We start from the raw sequence: 24,378 nt of genomic DNA, 5'->3' as shown, positions 1-24,378 counted from the left end.
AATTGACTCTCATACCCATAATTCCATGTTTGTAACATCATTGAAATGAGGGTCCCAAAATGTTATTTTTGTAATATTCACTCACTGTGACTGGAGTTTCTTATTGAATTCCTGAGCACCCAAATTTTAGATACAGATTGATAGATCAGTCAATCGATCGATCTACCTATCTATCTCTATGTTAAACTATATTGGAGAGTCAACCAATATAATTTAAGAAATTCCCTACCAGTAAGAAACCCCTTTTCTTTCATTATATGACATAGAAGTTAGTGATAGAAAATATGCTTGGTAATAAAATAAACACTCCTTCATCCTAGCGCCTGAGAAGGAGTTTGCCCCCTGGTTTGTTGAGACGAGTTTCATCGACTTGGACAACCACCACCTCAGCCACGGGTCTGCCCACTTTGGAACCTGCCCCAGTACGGAGGGACCGGAGTGCCAGCATCAAACTGCATGAGGCACCTTCATCCAGGTTAGGCAATGCTCCTATTAGTTTCCTGTCTCTTGGAGAAGTTCCTTACCAGCAGTGAATTATAAATTACAGGGGATGGGAGGCCCAATCAATTCTAGTTGGCTGGAGGACACCTTTGAAAATGAAAAAGGTGTATGCTTTCAATCCAGAGCAGTGTAGGGATTAATATTCGATGACTGGGCTTACACTGTGTTGTTAAATATAAATGGGGACAGTGGCTTGAGGTGATCCCTGCTGCTGTGACTTTGGATGGGAAGAATTGACCCCAGAATAAAGTTGGGCTTAGACTGAGATTTGTATGGATCTTTAAATCAAAGCAGCCAACATGATGTTTACAAATGGTTGTTAAATTTCCCCCAGCCCACTAGACCAGCATCCTAGCATTAGGGTGCTGCAATATGAAAGGGAAAAGATCAGATCAAAAAGTAGATCACCATTCCAAGAGCACCAGGATAGGTTCTAACGGTTGATGATTTAGACTTTATTTAGGCAGAGAACAGATTGGTGGTTGTTAGAGGCGGGGGTCAAGAGTGGGCAAAATTGGTGAGGGGGGGTCAAAAAGGTACACTCTTTAAGTTATAAAATAAATAAGCCCTGGGGATGGAATATACAGCATGGTGTATACAGACTCTAATGATACTGTATTGTGTATCTGAAAGGTGTGAAGAGAGTCAGTCTTAAAAGTTCTCATTTCAAGAAAAAAAATTTGTAACTGTGTGATGATGGATGTCAACTAGACTTATTGTGGTGACCATTTCACAATACATACAAATAGGAAATAATTATGTGATATACCTGAAACTAATAAAACATGATGTCAGTTGTACCTCAGTGAAAAAAATAGAATAAACTTTATTTAGTATATTAATGCTAATTTTACAAAGTGGCTGGGAAAGTCAGAATTACCAAAGTTAAAGGAGAGAGAGTGCTGAGGTCTAAAAAGAGTTTTAAAGAAAACATCATCAAGAAAGAGGTGCTTTGAAAGAGGTGCATATAATGTTTGTCCTTTTCTATTTAGAATAGAAATAGCATACTTCACATGAATTCCATAATTATCAGAACATTTACCATATGATTTCAAGTTTTTGAAATTTGCATCAGTTTTATTTATGACCTAATAACTGAAAAATTATCACATCTTTGCTGAACTACATGATGGCACTATTAGAAGTGATTTTCCCTTCATCTTGGCCTTGAATATAAATAAAGTACCATTCTGAGATTGGAAGAGAAATGGGAACTTTTCAAATTATAAAAATTTAATGACTGCTGATTTTTCTTGCTTTCTCAATTAAAAATACAATCGGTTTCTATATTAGCAAGAGTCTAATAAGCCTATAGATTCAGAAGTAAGCTTGAGTGATTCTTTCAGTATAATTCCACTCTATCTTATTACGTGGACTTTTGTAAAACTTCTAAACATCACCATGGGAAGATGTTACCTAGTCTGTTTCATGAACATTTCCTAAAGTTTGAAATTACAAGTCATTGGTGATATTTTCTTATGAAAATATTGACCATTGTCAACTTCTACAGCAGTGAACACTGATAAGTTATAGTTAAATATTTGTTGCTTAAGAAAATGAATTGTGTTCTCAGTGTATGTCTTTGGAGAGGCTGAATACTTTACCAACGCACCTTGCCTAGATTCCTGTCAGAGTATTTATTTTCTTTCCATAGAATGACTCTATCAATAATCCATTCATACATTCTTAAATTTCTTTCTTTGTGTTAATGTATGTTACTTCTCAACAAATTTCATTTCTCTTACCCCTGTCTTCTTTTAGTTAAATGAGATTGGGGGCTGAAATTGAAATCATTGTGAGAAAGAAGCTTTCAAAAGCTTTTATGAGCTTAACTCCTAGGGATGTTGTCATTTTGCTTTATGAAATAAATACTCATACTCAGATATTTTCAAGATAGATAAGGAATAGCATGCAGTCCCACTCCTTTGCCCTAAAAATACTCAGATGTCTTGCCTGGGTATGCTTTTTTCCCACTGCCTAAGTTGTTCTTCCTTAATTTTATTATCCTATTAAAAGTCTTGGTGTAAAATCTGAGAGTAATACAACTTTTTCAGCATTATGAAGAAATGAAATTCATTCTGAAGAGAATTTGAGCCCTGTAAGGGTAAACCATATGTAAGTAAGTGGCCATGGTACCACCATTAAATAAAGCTAGTTTTGATTGACTCATCCTCTGTCCTGGGCGAAAACGCTGAAAAGATGCTCATAGATAATCTCCAGCCCTGATAATAAACCAAAGTTAGGACCTTCTGCACTTAGGAGACCTATTGCTAAAACTGCTAACTAATTTCAAAACTGATTTGAGTTTTAGCCTTTGTATTTCTTCCCTTTGATTTCTTCCTTTCCGTGTCTTTTCTTCTGCAGTGATCAAAAGGAGGACAAGAGTGGGAAGTGAAAAGTAGAAACAGTCCTTGGGCTTCTATTCCTTTAGGTTCATAGCTGGATGACTTACCCTGGATAGTTTTAGGTAGAGCTGGATGAAATGGCATTGGACTGAGAATCAGAAGGATCTTGGCCTTAACACTCAGAGATGTGTGTCTGGAGAAACACACAGGACCTTAGTCTGAACCTTGGTACCCACTCTAAGGGATTCTTAGGAAAGGGGGTAGGGGGCTGGTGTGGTACAACTGGAGTAAAATTAGGTGGAAGGATTGCCAGTAGGTGCTTTTTAAAAAAGTGTGCTTGAGAGAAATAAATTTTTAAAAAGTCTGAATTAAATCACACCCTAATCATTCCATGTTGGCCTTGAAACTGACTGACCCCAGCCTCTGTAAAGGCTGTACACTCAGTAAAAGAAAACATTAGGGCCTGGGAGGACTTTTAGAGGATGAAGTCATTTTGAGTAGAACTAAGGTTATAAAATCTACTTTTGTGGAGGAGGGTTGAGATCTTCTATAGCAGACACACAGATAAGCTCTCCCCTGCTGTGTTTAGTGTGGGAAGGCCAGGGAAAGGTTTCCCCAAGCTATTTTCCTCCCTAGGATGCAAATCATTACATATTTATGAGATGTAAATAGGAATCAAGAAGGTAAAAGTCAATAGCCAGCTGAAAACTATTTCAAGGATCACACAAAGCCGTGCATTTGAAAGTGCTTGTAAATTGTAGATATACACACCTACATATGGTGATTTGTTATTTTTATTAATAGTATATTTTAATACATTAATAATTGTTATGTTAAGATAGCTATATGGGGAGTTCCCTGTGTGGCTTAATGGAAATGAACCCAACTAGTATCCATGAAAATGCAGGTTCAATCCCTTGCCTTGCACAGTGGAGTAAGGATTCAGAATTGCCCTGAGCTGTGGTGTAGGTTGCAGACACAGCTTGGATCCCATGTTGCTGTGGCTGTGGCATAGGCCTGCAGCTGCAGCTCTGATTCGACCTCTAGCCTGGGGACTTCCATATGCCATGAGTGTGGCCCTAAAAAAAAAAAAAAAAAGAAAGAAAAAGAAACAAGAAAAAGAAAGGATATATGGGTAGAATTGTATTTTGTTTTTTCTTTTTTCTTTTTTTGACCATGCAGAAGTTTCCAGGCCAGGGATCAAACCCAGGCTACAGCAACTACCCAAGCTGCTGCAGTGACAATGCTGGATGTTTAACCTGCTGTGCCACAAGAGAACTCCTAAAATTTTATTTATAAAGAAGGTCATTAATTTCCTATACATTAAAGATGCTCCATTGTTGCACTTTTTGAAACTTATAAAAATGAGCATATTTTAAATGTTTTTATTAAAGAAATAAAAAACAGTTGTAGGCAGTTTTTGAGCTAGCTTTCATAATTTAACTTTTTAAGATATTAAAAATTATATTCAGTTAATGTTAAGTGTTTATCTTTTTAAAGTCTACCTAGATAAGTCACAACCTATTTATTGTATAAAGTGCTAAGAAAATAGTTAGGCCACATATACATTACATAAAATTTCTTCACATTACATCTTATAAGTCAGGCCAGCAAAAACAGTTGAAAGAGAATAGCAGCATAAGGAAATATTATATAGTTATCTATCTCAGAATCAAAGTTTTATTTCATTTTGTTGTTTCAAAATTCCAGGTATTTGTGAAATGCCTAGGGTGAGATTTCTAAGAAGGATATGTAACAAATACTATTTTGTAGCCTTTCTTTAATTGTATTTGATAAATGTTGGAGTTCATCCCACATTTCAAATGCTATTAAAAGTACGGAGAAGAGATGAGGTTTTAAAATACCTCGGTCAACAGTTAAAGAAAAATCTCTCTGAAAAAGAAAAAAAGAGAACTGAGGAGGTAATAAGTGGCAGAATGTCAAATCAGACTCAACACAAGTTACAGATCTTTCCCATCACTAAGTTTACAGTAATCAAAGGATACAGGCAACTGCCAAGCAAATGCTTAGCATCCTTCCCTTTGAGAGGTCTGAACCTGGTAGTCCAGCACCCTGAAAGTCCTTTTTCACATTAGCACACGTTCTGGTTTGGACTTAGCCATGCAATCAGAATGATGCTGTTGTAGTCATGGAATACCTCTAAATCACACCTCATTAATTCTACAGCTCGCATGACAATCCCCACCCATTCATGACCCCATAATTCCATTCATTTCAGGTTTATTTACAATAAGCCACCCAGAGAGACCTCATACATTCCACTTACAGTACCAATCTAAGATTGGCTGAGGGTCCAATTGTCCAATTATATTCATGCAAATGAGAGCTCTTCCCTGGTACCAAATTTACCAGTGCCACACAGCAAGCAAAATACAAACCAAGCCCTTTTCCTTCGGAGAGGTCCAAGATTGTCAGTGTGGTTTCTTGGATTCTTTTCCCTTTCAAATTACAATGGATTCTGTTTCAGATTCAGCATGTAAGGTTTTGAGCAATGCCTGCAGATAAATGTTGGTTTGGAATACCTCCAAAATTTCTAGCCCAGTAATTACATGGCTTTGTAATTAATGTTCTTCACCCCATCCCCTCCAGGGATTTATTGATTCCAGATTTATTTACCATAGTAACCTAAACAGACCCAGGATATCCTACTAAAGGCATTCCCTAGGTGAAGGCTCACTGTCATTACTTTTCTTCTAGTGAATTGCATCAGTATGTTTAAACACCATTAATATGTCTACAAGGGGATTTGGCTTGTCATCCCTTTCTTTCCAGGCTATCACCAAAGATACGGTGATAACCTAGAATGTGTAGCACTTTCCAGGTGTGATGGTAAAAACCACCACTAACCTTTTCCTTAACAATACTGCAAAGAATATTATCTTTGAATGATTTTATAAGCATTTAAGTTTTGAATTTAATTACACAAAGAATGTTAAGAGTGTAGGAGGAAGCATTATGCCATTTGTAACTACTGTCATTTCACCTGCATCTTAACCAGTTCTTTGCTATGTTTTTAGAAAATCTGGGGAGTGAGTGGAATGGACTGGGAGTGTGGGATTAGTAGAGGCAAACTATCACATTTAGAATGGATAAGCGAGGAGGTCCTATTGTACAGCACAGGGAACTATATCCAGTCTCTTGGGATAGACCGTGATGGAAGATAATATAAGAAAGGGAATATATACATACATTGCTGGATCACACTGCTGTACAACAGAAATTGGCACATTGTAAACAACTATACTTTAATAAAAATAAAAAAAGGAAATATGTGAGGAACATGATTATATAAGTAGAATGAGAAGGTTCGTGATTTCTATTAATTGGTTAAATAGTAAAGCTGTCTTTTGTCTTTTGTTCACTCAGTATCCTTGAAGAGTGACTGCTGTCTGTCTCCCTGCCATACAGATTGAATTTAGATAACCTAATTTATCCTTTGGAAATAAAGTGGTTCTGCTACTGAACTTGGACCATGATTTAGATCAGCACATCTCTTTTGGAAATGATGATTGGGTTCTGGTAAGATCTAATCTAGTAATTGATAGTTTGTTCATTTTTCTTTATTCTCTGTCTTTATATAAAGTGCTATTAATCCAGATTCGTGGAAAAACCCAGTGATGATGACTCTCACCAAAAGCAGATCCTTTACTTCGTCCTATGCTGTTTCTGCATCTAACCACGTAAAGGCTAAAAAGCAAAGCCGACCGGGTATGTAACTTATTGGGGAAAGAGTTCACACTCACTGAGTCTGCAGTGACGGACAAACTCAGGCTTACGTGTTGAAGTATTCAGATGTGTTTGGTTTCACTGTTCTAAAAAGAAAAAAACCTCAATAACCAATTAGTTACTTAAGTTTCCATTTTATCTGATGATACAGTTTCTTTTTTGGTTGCTGTATGAGATATCCTATCTTTTTTTTTTTTTTGGTCTCTTTTTAGGGCTGCACCCACAGCATATGGAGGTTCCCAGGGCTGGCCTAAGCCACAGCCACAGCAATGCCAGATCCGAGCCATGTCTGCAACCTACACCACAGCTCATGGCAACAATGGATCCTTAAGCTACTGAGTGAGTCCAGGGATTGAACCGACAACCTCATGGTTCCTAATTGGATTCATTAACCTCTGTGCCGCGACGGGAACTCTGAGATATCCTATCTTGAACTTATTGGATGAATAGGAAGTCAGTGTCACCACTGAGGAAAATCTCTGGAAGCATTGTGTTATAATATAAAAGCTAATGAAGTAATTATCAAATTTCAATTTTATTTTTAGTGTCTGTTAAAAGAAAATTATTTCTCAGAAGCATGGTATTTATATGAATTTGAGGAAACACCTCATTTACTATCCATAGTCTAAGTTTTCAAAGAAATTCTTACTCTATGTTACTTACCCCCCCCCACCTTCCCAAATATATAAATACTGGAAGGAAGAGGTATCTAAATTTGGAGAAAATATAATTCAAGATCTTTGCGAGCCCTTTGAAAAAGCCCACAAATCAGCAACCAAAAGAGCCAAAAGCACTGTGCGTGGGAGGCTTTCTTTCTCTTTCAAACAGGTACAGAGTAAAATTTGATGTGACATATCCCATCTCAGATCTTTATGGGGTTTTCCAAGTTTGTGTCAATGCACCCCTCATGCTTTGAAGCCTCAGCTCATCTCTCCTTCCAGGCACCATTTACTCAATAAATATGTGTGGTGTATTCACCATCTCCATCACCGAACTAGTTTGAGGAGCATGGATGGCATTGACAGACCCTGTTCCTCCTCTCACAGAATTTTCACTTACATTCTGGTGGGGAGTATAAACAGGCTGACAGCTTTTACTATATGCATAGTGTGTTGAAGGCTATGATGAGGAAGTGAGGGAGAACTTTCAAGCCATGAAAGAGAAGAAAGGGGATACAAGACTCAGTATGTTGAGGGAAAGCTTCAGGAACTTGAGATTCTAAATGATTAGCAAAACTAAAGACGAAAGAGAGAGTGCTGAACGCAGAAAGGAAGGTGAAAGCAGGTATGTAGATAGAGGCCAGACAGGACCCAGGAACTGTTGGAAGGAGTTTAGTAGGGGTGAAGTTTTAGTTAGGAAATAAAGTAGCTTGGGGGGAGATTACCTCATTTAATCAGAATCCAGAATACAGTTTTTGTCAGATTCCGTCTCCAGAATGGCCCCCTCCTAGAATCCCCATTGAGAGCCTGGGGTATCTCCTCTGACATCTCCTGCTTGGAATATTCTAAATTTTCCCCTCTCAGCACTGCAGAAAACTCTGCTGAGATTTTCAGTAGCTCCCTGCTTAGGTTCTTAATCTTCTGCTTTTCTGGCAATGAAAGAATTTACAAATGGCTCAAACAGAAAGCTGCCCTCTTCTTACTGGGCTGTTAGACATTCAAGTTCTGGCTGCCATGGAAGCCCCAAACTCCAATATTTGTGTCATCAGCCTCATGGCATTACTAAAAGCTCTGTTGGCTTGCCTTCCTAATAGCGGCATCCCTCTGCCTGGATTCTTAGCCTTTTGTCCCATGCCAGTGGTCAATAAATAATGCTCCAAATGGAAGAACAGTTTGCAGGATTTTGGCTCACCCTTCTGAGGGTCTCTTCTATTTGGAAACCTAGTCTCTCAATTGGTTGCCTTGCCTTGATAGCTTTTTTATATTTAATTCCACTTTTGTACTTGTTCTCAGAGAAGCAGGGATTTACTACAAAGTACAGCATCATAGCCAGAAGCAGAAGTCCTGAAAATGGCAGTGTTTCTATGATGGCTAGAGGACCAGTACTTACATTTCACTAATGTTTCAAGAGACCACCTTGAAATATAAACTTAATTTTAAGAGGCCCAACTTAAGGAAGTTCTTCTGTTGTTTTTTACGTCTAGGAAAGAAAACTTTGTACTCTCTTTCCCCTTTGATCACCCACTTTATACTGATAACTATTCCTTGAAACTATTTAGTCACTGACTTTGCTTAAATCTCTACTGGGTAGGAAGACATTTCCCCCACAAAGTACTGTCTTATTGTTATTATATTACTGAAGGAAACCATTAAAGATAATCTGGCTCTCCAAAAATTAATCTGGTCTCTGCTCTTTAGAAATGTTTACTTTTTATTTTTATTTATTTTTATTTTAAAAATTTTTTTCAATTTAATGATTTTTATTTTTTTCATTATAGCTGGTTTACAGTGTTCTACTTTTTAATAACTTAGAAGTTATTCATGACCTGAGGACTAGAATGGAGCTTTCACTGGGGTCAGGAACAGGACAATGTGGGCAAACACTTAAATTGGGATTACACTGAGGGCAAATGCAGATTAGCTTAGTGATGGTGAGACTCATTTGGGGTTCTGACAAAGTGGAAGAACTGAATTTGAGCATTCCAGGTTAAACATGAGACTTTCGTTTTTTGTTCTTTCCTTCCTTCCTTCCTTCCTTCCTTCCTTCCTTCCTTCCTTCCTCCCTTCCTCCCTTCCTCCCTTCCTCCCTCCCTTCCTCCCTTCCTCCCTTCCTCCCTCCCTCCCTCCTTCCTTTTTTAATTTTATGGCCACAACCAAAGCATATGGAAGTTCCTGGGCTAGGGACTGAATCTGATTCAGAGCTGAAACTTATGCCACAGCTACAGGAATGATGGATCCTTTAACCCACTGTGCCAGGCCGGGGATTGAACCTGCACCTCCATAGCAACCCAAGCCACTGCAGTGGGATTCTTAACTCACTGCGCCACAGCAGGAACTCCTAAACTCCTAGACTTTAAAGGGACACTAAAGTGGTCCTAGCTCAGAATGACCCCTTGGCTCCCTGCAAAAATATTTAAAGATAATTTTTGGAGTAAAGCATCACCAGTAAAAGACCACACAGCTTCAACATATCAAGTTCAAACAAATTGAAGCTTACAGACAAGATCACTGTAAACACACAAGGAAACACCATGAATTAGAGAAAAAGGAGAGAAAACAACCCAAATTTATAGATCTCTGGAAAGGCTAAGATATTTAAGTGCTAAAAAATACTCAAATGGGTAAAGAAAAATCTGAGGTCATAAAAAATAGCAATGAGAGAGATAATTGTAGAGCAGCTACATGTTTCTTTTGGAAACGTAACCATATGTGTGTGTGTGTATATATATATATATATATATATCTCGTATGTGTGTGTATATATACACATATACATATGTGTATGATATATACGCACATATATATACATGCATATATATACATAAATACATATATATACACACACACATATATATAAAATGGTATATAGACCACTGAAGGGAGAATTAATAAGGCAGAGAATGTGAAGAAATTAACAGAATGAAACATGGATGAGAAACTGGAAAATATATAAATGATTTTAAGAGATACAGGAGAAGGAATTAGAAAGTCTAACATATATAAACATAGTTTTAGTAGAGGATAGGGAACATAAACTCTTTGAGAAGGGGAGAAAAGAGTAAAAAAAAATAATCACACATAAATACAGAATAGTGAAACTATAGGACACCAAAGACCAAGTAAATAAATAAATAACCTTAAAATTAGCTAGAGAAAAGGCATGTCACCTTTCAGTCAAACTGAGAATAGACTGTTTGAAATAAAGGGTGTCAGAACACAGGAAAATATTTTCTTCCAAGTTCTGAGAGAATAGTATATTCAGTCTAAAATTATGTACCCAGCAAATCTGTCTCACAAAAGAATAGAAATAAATTAAAGACATCTACGGGTAAGTCAAAACTTTACCACCTACCAAATCTTAATTTAAACAAAAATTTATGATGGATAGATTCTAGAAAGAAACATTAGCCGAGAAAACTCTGAGATCTGATAAAAATGGTGAACAAGTAAATTTAAAAACCATGATTCCATCCAAATAAACATTATTATTTATGTACATAAATAATAGTCTTTCCAGATTTGTGGCTATTTTTTAACATATTTTTAAGGGAAAGAATTAAAATACTAGGCTAACTTGAGGCATGAAGTATGAATTTAAGTGTTCTACATTCTTGTATAGCTCAGAAAACAGATTCAGATGAGGAAACTGAGGCACAGAAGTGTTGAGTAACTTGCTCAAGGCCACATATTAGTCCAGAATTCTTTCCTTTGTTCTTGAGACTTACTTAAAAAAAAAAAAAAAAAAAAGAAAAGAAAAGAAAAAATGAGGACAACAAATTGAGATAACTTAAAATTAGGATTTTGGGGTCTTGTCTTCAACTGAGTCTGGAATAGTGGGAGGATTTGGTTTTCTGTTTCTCAGTTTCTTTATTTATGTAATAAAGTTAAAATTCTTAAAATAACCAACATGATCAAGTCAAGAAGATGGAAATTATGATTAGCATAGTCACCAGAAATAGCAGCGCAAATGACGGGACAGAAATGAGGAACAGCCTTATATTCTGTGTCTTGCTCTCTACTTCACATGCCTGCACTCAAGAAGAAAGGTCAGGAGTTCCTGCTGTGGCTCATCCAGTTAGGAACCCAACCATTGTCCATGAAGACATGGGTTTGATCCCTGGCCTTGCTCAGTGGGTTAAGGATCCAGCGTTGCTGTGAGTTGTGGTGTAGGTCGCAGACACATGGTTCAGATCCCGAGTTGCTGTGGCTGTGGTGTAGGCTAGCAGCTACAACTCCTGTTGGATCCCTAGTCTGGGAATTTCCATGTGCCACAGGTGAGAAGGCCCTAAAAAACAAAAACAAAAAAAAGACCAAGAAGAAAGGGCAAACATGTGATGGGCAAAGAATGGCCATGGAAGGTACCATAAAGGCAGATGGTAGAGATGAGAGCCACAGGAATGGCACCAGCGTCCCCATCCTTGCCTTAAAGTACGTAAACTATTTCTCTCAGGATTGTTATGGAAGGGATTTTGCATTGCGCCATCTTTAGACTGCTGTCATAGTGAAGCTAAATGTTTCTAAAATAACCAATATCCTGTGCGTGCTGAATTCAACTAAATAGATCCCTGAAAGTCTGCCCAACGGGAGAAACATATCCATCAAGAATCAATGAGCTGGAGTTCAATGACAGTTCCCCTTGATCAGCTGGGCTGTCTATTGGAAACTGGCATCCTGCCTAGATGGCAAGTTGGGGTTGATTTGCTAAGTAGGTGTTATGTAAGTAACAAGATGCCAGCCTAGGATTCTGTGGCATAAAGAAAAGCCCCTTAATGTGGCAAAGAGTAACGGAAATGGAATCTATAGATAAGGTGTGCGGAGAGTCTGAAGAGGAAAGTAAGAAGCAATAGGAGGAGAGGTAAGGAGATACAAATGTAAATTTCAAGAACAGAGACACTGGAAGATAAATGACCTGTTTCCAGATGGGACTAATGAAATCTGTTCTTGGGGCAAATCAAGTAAACAGGGTGTCCTCTGGCTCCATCAGTCAGCATTCATTTAAACAGTTGAAACACAACCAATTATTATGCCATTACTAATATAAAATAAATGGATGAAATCACATAGGAGTCCTTTGATTAAAGCATGAAAAGAGGAGATTTAACTATAATGTGCATTTTCAATCTTGCCTTTCTTTTTTGAGTCACTGCATGTGTAGAGATAGATGCCTTGATGTCATTCTGCTTTTAAAATCCCTCTTATTCTTGCTGATCGCATCTGCAGTAGCCCCTTTCCAGATTCTTACAGTTTTTATAAGATTCTTATAATCATATTACAATGATTATAGATATCGCTACACCTAAAAGTGAGACCAAGTTTTTCCTATGGAAAACGTGAAGTGAGAGAGAATTTTAATTATGGCATTGTGTAGGTTTTTTTTTTTGCTTTGATTTGTTTTTTGTTTTTTTTGGTTTTGTTTTTTTTTTTGCATTCTCTATACTTTTTTTGGTTTTGGAAAAATATTAGGGCAGTTGATTTTCCTGTAGGCTTGGAAAAGACACATGTATTTATCAGACATACTGGTCCCTTTTTTGTCCAATTAAAATTAAACTCAGAGAGTTTTACAACACAGATGGATTCACTTAAATCATTTCCCTCCAGTATTGTTTATCATCTCTCTTTGATTGCCCAGAGTTCCTTGTATCTTGACACACATTTTCTTCATGTTCTCAGGAACATGGAATTAAAGACTCAATTACTCAAAGGAGTTGGTACTTTAGAATCTTTTAAAGCGGTATTTTTAATTTTTCAATGTTTATATTTTAAGTATTTCAACTTAGGTCAGTCCAAATCACCCAGATCACATCATGAGCTATGTCTTTTTCCTAAAGTCTCTTAAAGTTATTCAAATGTAAAACAAAGATAAATATATTTGAGAGTATACATATTTCTCCGGGTCCATGTGTATATGTGTGTCTGTGTGGATGTGTGAGTATGCAATATCAGGGCGGGTGAGATAGCAAAGGCCATAAACTCCATCTTGTAACTTTAGACATGATTACACTTAAAAAAAAAAAAAAACTTAGAAAATAATTTGGTTATGAAGACTTACAAGAAGGCCATTTCTCCCCTTTCCTTGGAGCATCCTGTTCCTGTGTGTGAAATGATTTTATCTGCAGTCTCTCCTTTCTGGAAAGAGTATCTGGTTATTATCTGCACTTCTATCTCTCCATCTATTTGAAGACAAACATATGTAAATATATGCCCATTTCCTTTGGCATTCCTAATGCTTTCTGTTTTTAAAACTTTAAGTAAACTATGATAAGTCACACTTTGAGAAAGAGTTTGGCTTGAGAAAAAAGAAATTTGTATGTTTATACCTTTATCGTCTCACCTACAGAATAAAAATAGCCCTGCTTTTCATGGTGTTGCCAAGACCCATGCTTATTAGGAGTGTTCAAAATATGTAGCCTAACAGCCCTGAGGAGCAAAGGGCTTTTCCTCTGTTACAAAGTTTATTTTAAATTTCATCCCAGGCAGTAAGCCTGGAATCTTAAATTCTGCTTATTTGTTTAAGTTTAGTTAATCCATGAGTTCCAAAATCTCTAATCATTGAGTGGATTTTTAAATTTGTATTTTAAGAGTGAATTGCATTTCTCTGAGAGGATCAGCTGGCAACTGCTAAAACTTAGCAATGAAGAAAATCACTCTTCTCATAAATTGCCTTCAGAAAATATATTATGTCAAGACAGGAATGGATAGGAGGTCCGTGGTGACCTAGTGGGTTAAGAGCCAGCATTGTTACTGCTATAGTTTGGGTCACTATTGCAGCCTAGGATCAATCCCTGGCCCAGAAACTTCCAGATGCCATGGGCATGGCAAAAAAAAAAAAACAAAAAACGGATAATGTTTTGGCTTTCATCTACTCTTAGAAAAATGGTAGAAAGCTATCCCCAAACTCACAGTTATTTATCAAAATAATAAAGAAATTACCTAAAGCAATGCCTACCAAGATTCCCTTTAAGACATGGTAGTTAAAGCCTTGCCTTAACCTGTCCGACCCTATAACACCTTGCCCACCAACCCCGTTCTCTGCTCCCCTTTTCCTCTTTGCTAAGCTGCAGTTACATTGACCTCCTGACTGATCCTCTGAAACTTCCCACATAGGTCGCTCCTTCTGAAACATGCTTTCCCCAGTGGTCTAAATGTCTTCCTTATCTCATCAGGCCTCTGTTCAAATTTTACCCTTAATGCATCCCCCCCCTTCTCTGTCCTATACCCTCTGCATTAGTTTTTCTTCATATCACCTAAAACTACCCAACTTTGTTTTCTTCCTCCTCCTCCCCTTCTTTCTTCTCCTCTTCCTCCTTCTACCACCACCTCCTCCTCCCTTTCTTCTTTTTCTAGTTTCTGTTTCCCCTAAAGAGTTAAACCTTCATGAGATTAGGCAGTTTTATTTTGTTCACTACCATATCCTTGAGTCTGTGGAATCAGATATACAATCAATATTTGTTAAATGAACAAATCATTGACATACTCTGCAAATATCTTGACTGTCTTTAAACCGCATTGTACCAGCATCCAGCTCCTTAATGGGAAAACTGCTTTTCTAAGATTATCTGGAAACTCAGTGGGCCTTAATCTAACATATAGTCTAAATTAACTAGCTCTTTCCGCCCTTTCTTATGTGAGTGCACATATGTGTAATAATATGTGTGAATATGATAATATTATATAGCAATGGAGACATGGGAAGGGATTTAGAGCTTGGTGAAAATGGTATTTTCTTTATTTTATAAAATTATAATAGAAAATCTAATTATAAAATGTTGAAGATAATTTTTTTTTGCTTATTTTTTGGGGGGAGGGGGCTTCACCCATGGCATATGAAAGTTTTCAGGCTAAGGGTTCAATTGGAGCTACAGCTGCTGGCCTATGCCACAGCCACAACAACATCAGATCCAAGCCGCATCTGCTACCTACACCATAGCTCATGGTAACACCCCTTCCTTAACCCATTGAGTGAGGCTAGAGATCAAGTCCCCAGCCTCATAGTTACTAGTTGGATTTGTTTCAGCTGCGCCACAATGAGGACTCCCAGAGATAATATTAAAATTAAGTTTATTTGGCACAACCAAAGACAGTTTTCTTTCCTAAAAAATGTACAACCATTAGTTCTTCACAGTGTACCTGTAACTTGCTACACATAATGATAGGTTGATTGGGGAACTCTGATTTAAAAATCTAGTGATTTTATTTTGGCCCAGGGAATTATGTAATCAGAAGTTTTGTCAGTATCTTTGGTAAACAGCTAAATTTTTTCAATAGAAATACAAATCAAAACAAAAACCATGAAAAGATGCTCAACGTCACTAATTATTACAGAAATGCAAATCAAAAGTACAATGAGGCATCACTGCACATGGGTCAAAATGACCATCATCAAAAAGTCTACAGATATTAACTGCTGGAGGTTTGGAGGAAAAGGAACCCGCCTACAGTACTGACAGGAGTGTAAATTGGTACAAATAGTATGAAGAACAGTGTGGAGGTTCCTTAAAATACTACAAACAAGCTACCTTATGATCCTGCAATCACATTCCTGGGTATATATCCAAAAAAAAACTAATTCAAAAGAAAAATGCAGTCCAGTATTCATTGCAACATGATTTACAATAGGCAAGACATGGAATCAACCTAAATATCTACCAACAGATGAATTGATAAAGAAGGTATGGTACATACATACAATGGAATATTACTCAGCCATAAAAAAGAATGAAATAATGCCATTGGCAGTAGCATAGATAGATCTAGAGATTACCAGAAGTAATCTATACAGAAAAAGACAAATGTCATATGATATTGCTTACATGTGGAAGCTAAAAAAAATGAAATGAATGAACTTATATACAAACAGAAGCAGACTCACAAACGTAGGAAACAGATTTATGGTTACCAAAGGGAAAAGAGGATGGGGGAGGGATAAATTAGGAATTTGAAATTAGCATATACCCATTACTATATAAAATAGATAAGGAACAGGGACCTACTGTATAGCATAGGGAGCTATATTCTATTTTGTAATAAGCTACAAGGGAAAAGAATCTGAAAAAATTAGATATGTATGGATGTATAACTGGATCACTGTGCTGTACACCTAAAGTTAACATAACATTATAAAGCAACTATATGTCAATTTAAAAAAGAAAAAGAATGCAAAAGTTAATTTTTTAAAAAACAAAACCTAAGGAATGTCATTGTAAAGAGAAGAAAAAATTCTATCTAGTAGATAATAAATTTTTTTTCCCTCCTTGGGCAGTCTCTGATAGAAAAATGGGCTAATGAAGCAGTTTACCAAGAATAGCTGTGCTGTTTACTCCCACTGTGACCCTGAAAAGGTTTTTTAACTTCCCAGGGTCTAAATGGTTTTATTTGTTAAGTATGAGGCAGGGGATGATGTGTTGATCAGGAATCAATAAAATATTGGGAACAAGACAAGGAGGGGTAGCCGGCTTCCACACCACATCAAAGGAATAGTACAACTTCTCATCTTTTAGAGCAAATAAAGCAAAAGAAATAGCAATGCCAACAAGAAACGTGAACATTGGGGGTTCCCAGTGTGGCTCAGTGGCAACCAACCCAACTAGTAACAATGAGGGTGCAGGTTCAATCCCTGGCCTCACTCAGTGGGTTAATGATCCGGCATTGCCGTGAGCACTTGTGTAGGTCAAAGAGGTGGCTCAGATCATGCATTGCTGTGGCTATGGTGTAGGCCAGCAGCTGTAACTCAAATTCAACCCCTGGCCTGGGAACTTCCATACGTCACACATGAGGCCCTGTAAGAGCAAAAAGCAAGGAAAAAAAAAGAAACAAAGAAACTTAAGCATTACATAAGCCCACCAACAAGCTTCATATTCCTTTCAGTGGACCAGAAAACCTTTGGGTGTGACAAATAAAACTTTTGAGTGAACTGGACATTGGAAGCAAACTAGGCCCAGTTACCAGTTCACCACACGTATTACTCAGTGGTGTGAATGTTGCTGGCTCTATGTTTCCCCGGAGCGGTGAGCAATAGAAAATGACTTTTAATGATTTCATTTCACTTGCTTTACAGTAGATTGTTCAGCCATGAAATCATGAAAAAAGGAAGCAGGTAGTTGTTCAGGAGTTTCCCTCCTCTTTTCTCAGTTTTCATGCTGGCTGCCTTCTCTGTGTTTAGGGAGAGTAACTTCAAAAGACACCATCCCTGGCCTCTGGCATCAGCACTTGGAAATCGAAGCAAGTGTTCTGTAAAATTTTCACAATCAAAAGTAAACATGGTTTGGCACAAATATCCACACTTATAAGTGGAGCTTCGGGCCTGTTGTTTGATCTGAAGTAGGATCCTATTGCATATTTAAATGTTTCCTTCAGAAACTATGCTGATCAAAGTACTGTTTGATACACAAAAAGTAGTTTCACTGAAAACATGAAAGGCTAATAATGTCAGTTGAGTCTCAGAAAGGTACCGTCTTCTTTGACATATGTTAAGCAACCCATGCCTGCTACACTCTGCTTCAGATACATTAGTGTTTAAACAGTGGCCGATCCTGTTTCTGCCAAAAACCTCACTACCTAAGAGAAGTCAAACACATGAGAAATTTTTAACTATTATCTTCAGGTCAGGGCGCCAAGAAAAACAAAAATGGGAGGAGAAAATAATATCTTTCTGTCCTGAACTTACTCCAGGACACCACGGCTTTAACTGAATTTTCCAACATCACCACCCTTTTTTTTTTTCCTTGATGAGTCATTCCTCATATTTCATGCTGCGGATACCCCACTGTACACCCTGTCACTACTTGGTGGCCTGCTGGTGGGGAGAGGGGGGCAGCCCTGTGGCCTGAGCCCTCACCTGGTCCTTACTCGGTTCAGTGGAGTCCAAGGTGAAGCTTAAGGGTTGCAGTTTTGACTTTCAAAGACATATATAGTGATTTAATAACTCCCTTTCTTTCTTAGGTTCTCTAGTGAAAATTTCACCTCTTTCATCACCCTGTTCTTCGCCTCTCCAAGGGACTCCTGCCAGCAGCCCAGTCAGCAAAATTTCTACAGTGCAGTTTCCAGAACCTGCTGATGCAACGGCCAAACAAGGCCTGAGTTCTCACAAGGCCTTAACTTACACTCAGAGTGCCCCTGACCTTTCTCCTCAGATCCTGACTCCACCTGTTATATGTAGCAGGTAAGGAATTTGTATTACTAACTGGGGTTTAACTAAACAAAACTAATACTGATTTTCTCTTAGGAACATGCACTATTCATCCACGTAGCCCTGTGTAGGTTGGCCTAAGTACTTGACAAGAAAGTACAAGATAATGCCATTTGTATTGAATGGGCTAGAATAGAAACTTAAGTTTTCATTGTTTTTCCATGCACGAGTCCATGCATGAGTCCATACAGCTAATCTTTGGAGGTGGTGTAAAATAATTAGTGGTCTATTTTTTATGTTATGGATGGAGGATGCATAAACGTATAATTAAAAACTCGTATCAAGTACTTTGGTATAATTTGATAGTTGGGAGATTTTATATTGATTTTAAAGGTACCATTTTATCTTAAGTTTGCAATTCCCATTTTAACACTTTAAAAATGTGAAGATAATACATGGAACATTATGGCTGGACTCAAATGGATCTCTGAATATAATTAAGCAATTGCTTGTGCTTTTCTGCCACATTGAAACAGAAGGACAAAGTGTTGTCTGTTACAGAGGATAAGAAAAAAGTTCCTAGCATGGTAAGAGTAATCATTTTGCTAACATTGTCACTAAAAAAGAAATACCTCCTCTTACTGATTAATATATTATTGTTCTTCAGTAATAGCTTCATCTTGTATAACTGATCTTAAAGCACTGCAATATTTTTTAAATAGTACAGCCTTTTATTTTATTTTTATCTTTTACTATTGGCAATGCCTGTGGCATGTGGAAGTTCCTGGGCCAGGGATCAAATCCATGCCACAACTCTAACCAGAGCCACAGCAGTGACAATGCTGGATCCTTAACCCACTGAGCCATGAGGGAACTCCACTACAGTATTTTTTTAAGTAGAAAAAAATTGATTGTTTTAAAACTAAGTATAATCACAAAAGTGCCTTGAGTAAAATGCCATTCCCCACCCCATGCTTAATGAGGACAGCTATTTGGATAAAGTAGTTATGTGTTGGTCTTCTGATACCAAATGTTGGATCACAGACAAAGACTTGATCAATGAATTCAGCTGTAACCTCACAAATTTCATTTTCTAAGCCTTTGTTCATAAACTCTCCAAGTTAAATGATTATTTCTTTTTGTAATCTTTATGTTTACTCCCTTTCTCCTTACAAATATTTTCAAAAGGGAAAATCATCTGTGTAGGTGTGTTTGACCAAGGTCAGAGTAAAAAGTTCTTAGACCATCCAAAAGTTATTCTGCTGCCCTCTGTATAACAGCGTTTTTAATAAAAAAAATAATTTCTGTAGGATGTTAATCCCATCTTTTCCCACCCACATAAAACCATGTTCTGTGGTAAAACAGATCTCTCATAGTTTTTCCTCTTTAGTGATTCAAAACATACATCACTTTATTAAAAGCTCTGAGAAGTCCTGCAAAGAGAAAACCTCTCGCTTTCTGTCTCATGTAGCATTTTTCTGAATTTATTGGATCACAGAACCCATTTCTTTAGGTTAATTATTGCCCAGGGAACTAGTGTTTGGGGGAACACCCTCAAGAAACCCTTTTTTGTGGGGTGAGTCCTGAGCCAAGACAGAGCCCAGGGGAGTCTCCAGCATCCAGAACATCTGCTTCCAGCGTTTCTCAGGAGACACTCCCCTGTGGGCTCCAGACTTGTGAGAAATAATTTGCCCAAAGAAAGAACAGAGATGTTCAGAAAAGATGTACCACTCAAGTAGCTTTTCTCACCACAGTCTTTTTTCTTTTCTTTCTTTGTGTGTGTGTGTGTTGTTAGCAGAAAGAATGTCATGAGATTTTTATAAAAGAAGTTTTAGAGAAAAGGAAGGGAATTTCACTGTCTGCTTGTTCAGTGGTGTTTATAATTCCAGTAGTATGTGTTTTATTTGTTTGGGCTTTATACATCTATAATTCAAACCATGTTTTATTATTGCCTTCAAGGCAACCACCCATGTAGGCACAGAGAACTCCAGAAACACACGACTAATTATTGTGGTTTCCCCTGCTGAACTTGAAGGGTTTGGCCTTGAATCCCAGTCTCTTGGCTGCTCTAATGTCTATGCTACAAGCTGTGTTTTTGGCATAAGAGGTCGTATATTTGAACTACCAATTTAAATGTTCCTTTTAAGTATTATCTTGCAAAAAATCTTCAAACTAATCAACTCTTCTTCTACCAAGTTTTATCCGAGACTGTAAGCCCACCATTTATATCTGCTTATATTCCCCTTTGTTCTGTCATTTCCTTGGATTCCCTAAATCAAACTTACAGGATTTCATAATTAGACATATTTTGTGTGTGCTGCTTTTCACGTACATCCAAGGCTTGAAAGATAAATTTTCTTTGGCTGCAAATACTCTAACTGGAAAATGCCAATCTCTCCTACACATACAAACACAATTCAGGGAAATAAAGTGATGAGATATTTAATATGATACATTAAAACTATCACTCTTTTCCTCTTAGAGTGAGTAATCTGTGGCTAAATAACAAAAAACCCTCTGAGACCCTTGGTAACACTAGGCAGAATGAAAGAACCCAGAAGCAAAATACAGAATTAAAATCTAATCATGATGTCTCTGAAGGAGATAAGTGAGAGAGGAAACTTGCCAGGCCATTTGTGGGGTTACTTTTTAGTGTTTAAAACAGACAAAACTGTTGAGAAAGCAAAAGCGTCCTACCTCCTCCAACCTCTGCTGTTAAAGATCCCTGCCCACTTATCAAGTACCTTCATTTTTCTCCATTACCCATGGTGTAGCCCCATGGCCTTTCGTTCTCAAATAGCATCCTGTGTGGTCAGTTTCTCCTTCACTCTTGGTCAAAATATACGTCTACTTCCTTCATTTCTTTAGGGCTTTAACTGGTGTACTGGCAACCTTCTCTTAAAGGGCTCTTTGGACATAAAGTCTCATAATCCATAGAAATAAATCTAACAGTGAGGCTGTTAGCAGACCCAAAGGGATTCCATTGAGAGAGAGATTTTTGACCAAATTCACAGTGGCACCTCTAAAATCACTACTTTAAGAAGGTATCGAGAATTATCTAAATAATGTCACAAAATTGTGCCAGTAGTTTCACTTCAGGGATGGTCTAGACTATGGAGGAAGATAAGAGTTGAACAGAATTTCTGATCCTTTGTGTTGATTGTTTTCTTCCCCACCTAGAAAAACAAACAAACAAAACCCCTCAAAACAGTATCCTACATACCAACATCCATGTGTAAAACAAAATGAAAATTCTTCCATCAAATATATAAGTAGTGGTAGAAATATTTGATTAGGGCTATCTGTCTGAGTGTCTACATACATGGTGAATGCCTATGACTTTTTTGAAAAGAAAGGCTCTAATTACAGCTGTTTCATTATTTCCCAGCTGTGGCAGACCATATTCTCAAGGGAATCCTGCTGATGGACCCCTGGAGAGAAGCGGGCCAGCCATTCAGACACAAAGCAGAACAGGTAATTCTTTGTTGGATTCTGTTCCTCAAAATAGACATTGCTTTCCTTGATTTTTTCTTTTTTTTTTTTTAGATTACAAATTTAAAAAGACAATGAAGGAAATCTAAATCATCCATAATCCAACTACCTAGTGTTAGTCATAGGTTAAATTTTGATGCATAGCTCTCCAAAATGTTTCTATACATCTAGACACAAATGAATATTTTTTAAAAGAGAGGCCATTTTAGTTAATATGTAGATCTCTGTAGAAATGTTATTTTACCTTGGGGCCATTGGCAAGGCATCAATTTTAGGGTACTCTCTGGAGATCTCCATTGCAGATTCTGAGAAATGACCCTGCTTAGATCACTAAAAGCTGGTTCAAAAAGTTTTTCTTTGAGGCAGTATTATGGAGAACTTCAGAAAATCAGCTTTGGAGACTGGTTTATATCCTGATTCAGCTACCAACTCATTTGTAATCTCTTTGTCTCAGTCCCTTCATCTGCAGATTGGAGATAATAATGGTACTTACCAAACAGGATTATTGCGAGAATTTAATTACTAAACCACATAAAGCACTTATTATAGTATCTTGCTCACTGTAAGTGGTTAGTGTTTGCTGCCATAATTACTATAATAATTATTATTTTTATCGATGCAACCCTAGGGACTTGTTTTTGTTAGAGCTGAACATTAACAAGGTAGGGAAAAAATGGCTTTCATGAACTTTATATTTTAGGATGACAGAAGTACCTTAAAATGATTCTTAATTATCTGCTCTAGCAGTTCTTGATAGATACTCCATATATATTGATTTTTGTCTACCAGAATGGTGTGCTATGACAGTGGACAAAGGTACAGGGACATAAACAAGGAAAAAATCAAAAGGAGAATTCTCAGAGTTCCTGTTGTGGCGCAGCGGAAACAAATCCGACTAGGAACCATGAGGTAGCGGTTCGATCCCTGGCCTCCATCAGTGGGTTAAGGATCTGGCATTGCTGTGAGCTGTGGTGTAGGTTGCAAATGTGGCTCAGATCTGGCATTGCTGTGGCTGTGGCGTAGGCCAGCGGCTGTAGCTCTGATTCGACCCCTAACCTGGGAACCTCCATATGCCAGAGGCGTGGCCCTAAAAAGACAGAAGACAAAAAAAAAAATAGCTCTGTGTGGCTATTATCTGATACTGTCTCACTCTAAAGACTCAAAATATTCCCTTCTCAGTGTCCCTGATCTCTGACTTTACTGAGGCTGATGGAACAAGGGAAGTATTTCCTTCTTACCTTTGAGTGTGCTTCTTCAATTTTCTGCACATTCTGGGGTTGAAACAGGTCAATTATATTTTCATATTATGTCTGAATCTAACATAGAAGCAGTTGTATAGGAAGGGTGGAAGATGAGTCCTTGGAAATGTCCTTCAAGTTACTCCTGATTGGAAAAGGCACATAACAAAAGTCATTATTGACCAGACCTAGACTGCCCAAAGCAATCCTCAAACAGAGTTAGAGAAAATATGTTTCCTGACTTCAAGATGTAAATCATAGTAATGGAGATAATGTGGTGCTGGCATAAGGATCACCAAATAGAATCAAATGAAATTGAGTAGAAAGCCTGATATGAGACTCACACCTACATAGTCATTGAACTTTCAACAAAGATCCAGGAGTTCCTGTTGTACCTCATCAAGTTAAGAACCTGACTAGTATCCATAAGGATGCGGATCTGATCCCTGGTCTTGCTCAGTGGATCAAGGATCTGGCATTGCCGTGAGCTGTGGTGTATGTTGTAGACACAGCTCAGATCTGGTGTTGCTGTGGCTGTGGCAAAGGCTGGCAGCTGCAGCTGTGATTCAACCACTATCCAGGTGAGGCTGTGCAAGGACAAACAAACAAAAACAACAACAACAGAGATCCAAATTCCCAATACAGTGGGGCTGGGAAAAAAAATGGAAGCTGACCCCCTACTTCCCACCATATGAAACATTATCATGAGATGGAGCACAGACCTAACTAAAAGCTAAAACAATAAAGCTTCTGAAAGAAAACACGGGAAGATATCTCTGTGACTTTGGGAGAGGTGAAGATTTCACAGGCCATGGAAAGGAAACGATAAAACGAAGAAAAAAAAATAAAGCTAGACTTCACCAGAAGTAGCGTATAGAAACTCAGGTCAGACTTCCTGAGTTCAGTTCTCGTTGCAGAGTTTACCAGCTCTGTGCTCTTGGGCAATTTACTTAGCCTTTCTGGGCCTCAGTTTCCTATCTGCAAAGTGCTAAGAGTAATGGAATAAGGCAATGGTACCTGCCTCCTAGGCTTGTTGAGAAGATTCAATGTGTTAGTACAAATAAAGTGCTTCCCTTTGTATCCAGCACATAACAAGCACTCTATAAATTTCATTTAGGTATTTTATTCAGCTCTGAGAATCTTCTTGAGGTCTTTACCCCAGAACTGTGTTCTTCAGAGACTTGATATTACCTGGTTGTCCCCTGGTTTAGCACAGTTTAGTGCTGACTGCAGTGGGAGACAGTGGAGAGGGGCAGAGAAGGAAGGAAGCC

At 37.8% G+C, this 24,378-nt stretch overlaps 1 protein-coding gene across 1 annotated transcript in view; it reads left to right on the top strand.

The window, feature by feature from the left end:
* The window catches only part of PDE3A (phosphodiesterase 3A), a 327,252-nt gene that overhangs the window by 266,448 nt on the left and 36,426 nt on the right, over nt 1-24,378 (top strand). Inside the window, exons 4-7 of the mRNA XM_047787451.1 lie at nt 321-475; nt 6,451-6,575; nt 18,191-18,410; nt 21,766-21,851. Of these exons, the coding sequence (XP_047643407.1) occupies nt 321-475; nt 6,451-6,575; nt 18,191-18,410; nt 21,766-21,851 (586 nt within the window). The remainder of the gene's footprint in view (nt 1-320; nt 476-6,450; nt 6,576-18,190; nt 18,411-21,765; nt 21,852-24,378) is intronic.

This window comes from Phacochoerus africanus, chromosome 7, assembly GCF_016906955.1.
Source record: "Phacochoerus africanus isolate WHEZ1 chromosome 7, ROS_Pafr_v1, whole genome shotgun sequence".
Taxonomy (NCBI): domain Eukaryota; kingdom Metazoa; phylum Chordata; class Mammalia; order Artiodactyla; family Suidae; genus Phacochoerus; species Phacochoerus africanus.
This window is presented reverse-complemented; position numbering and strand designations above follow the sequence as displayed.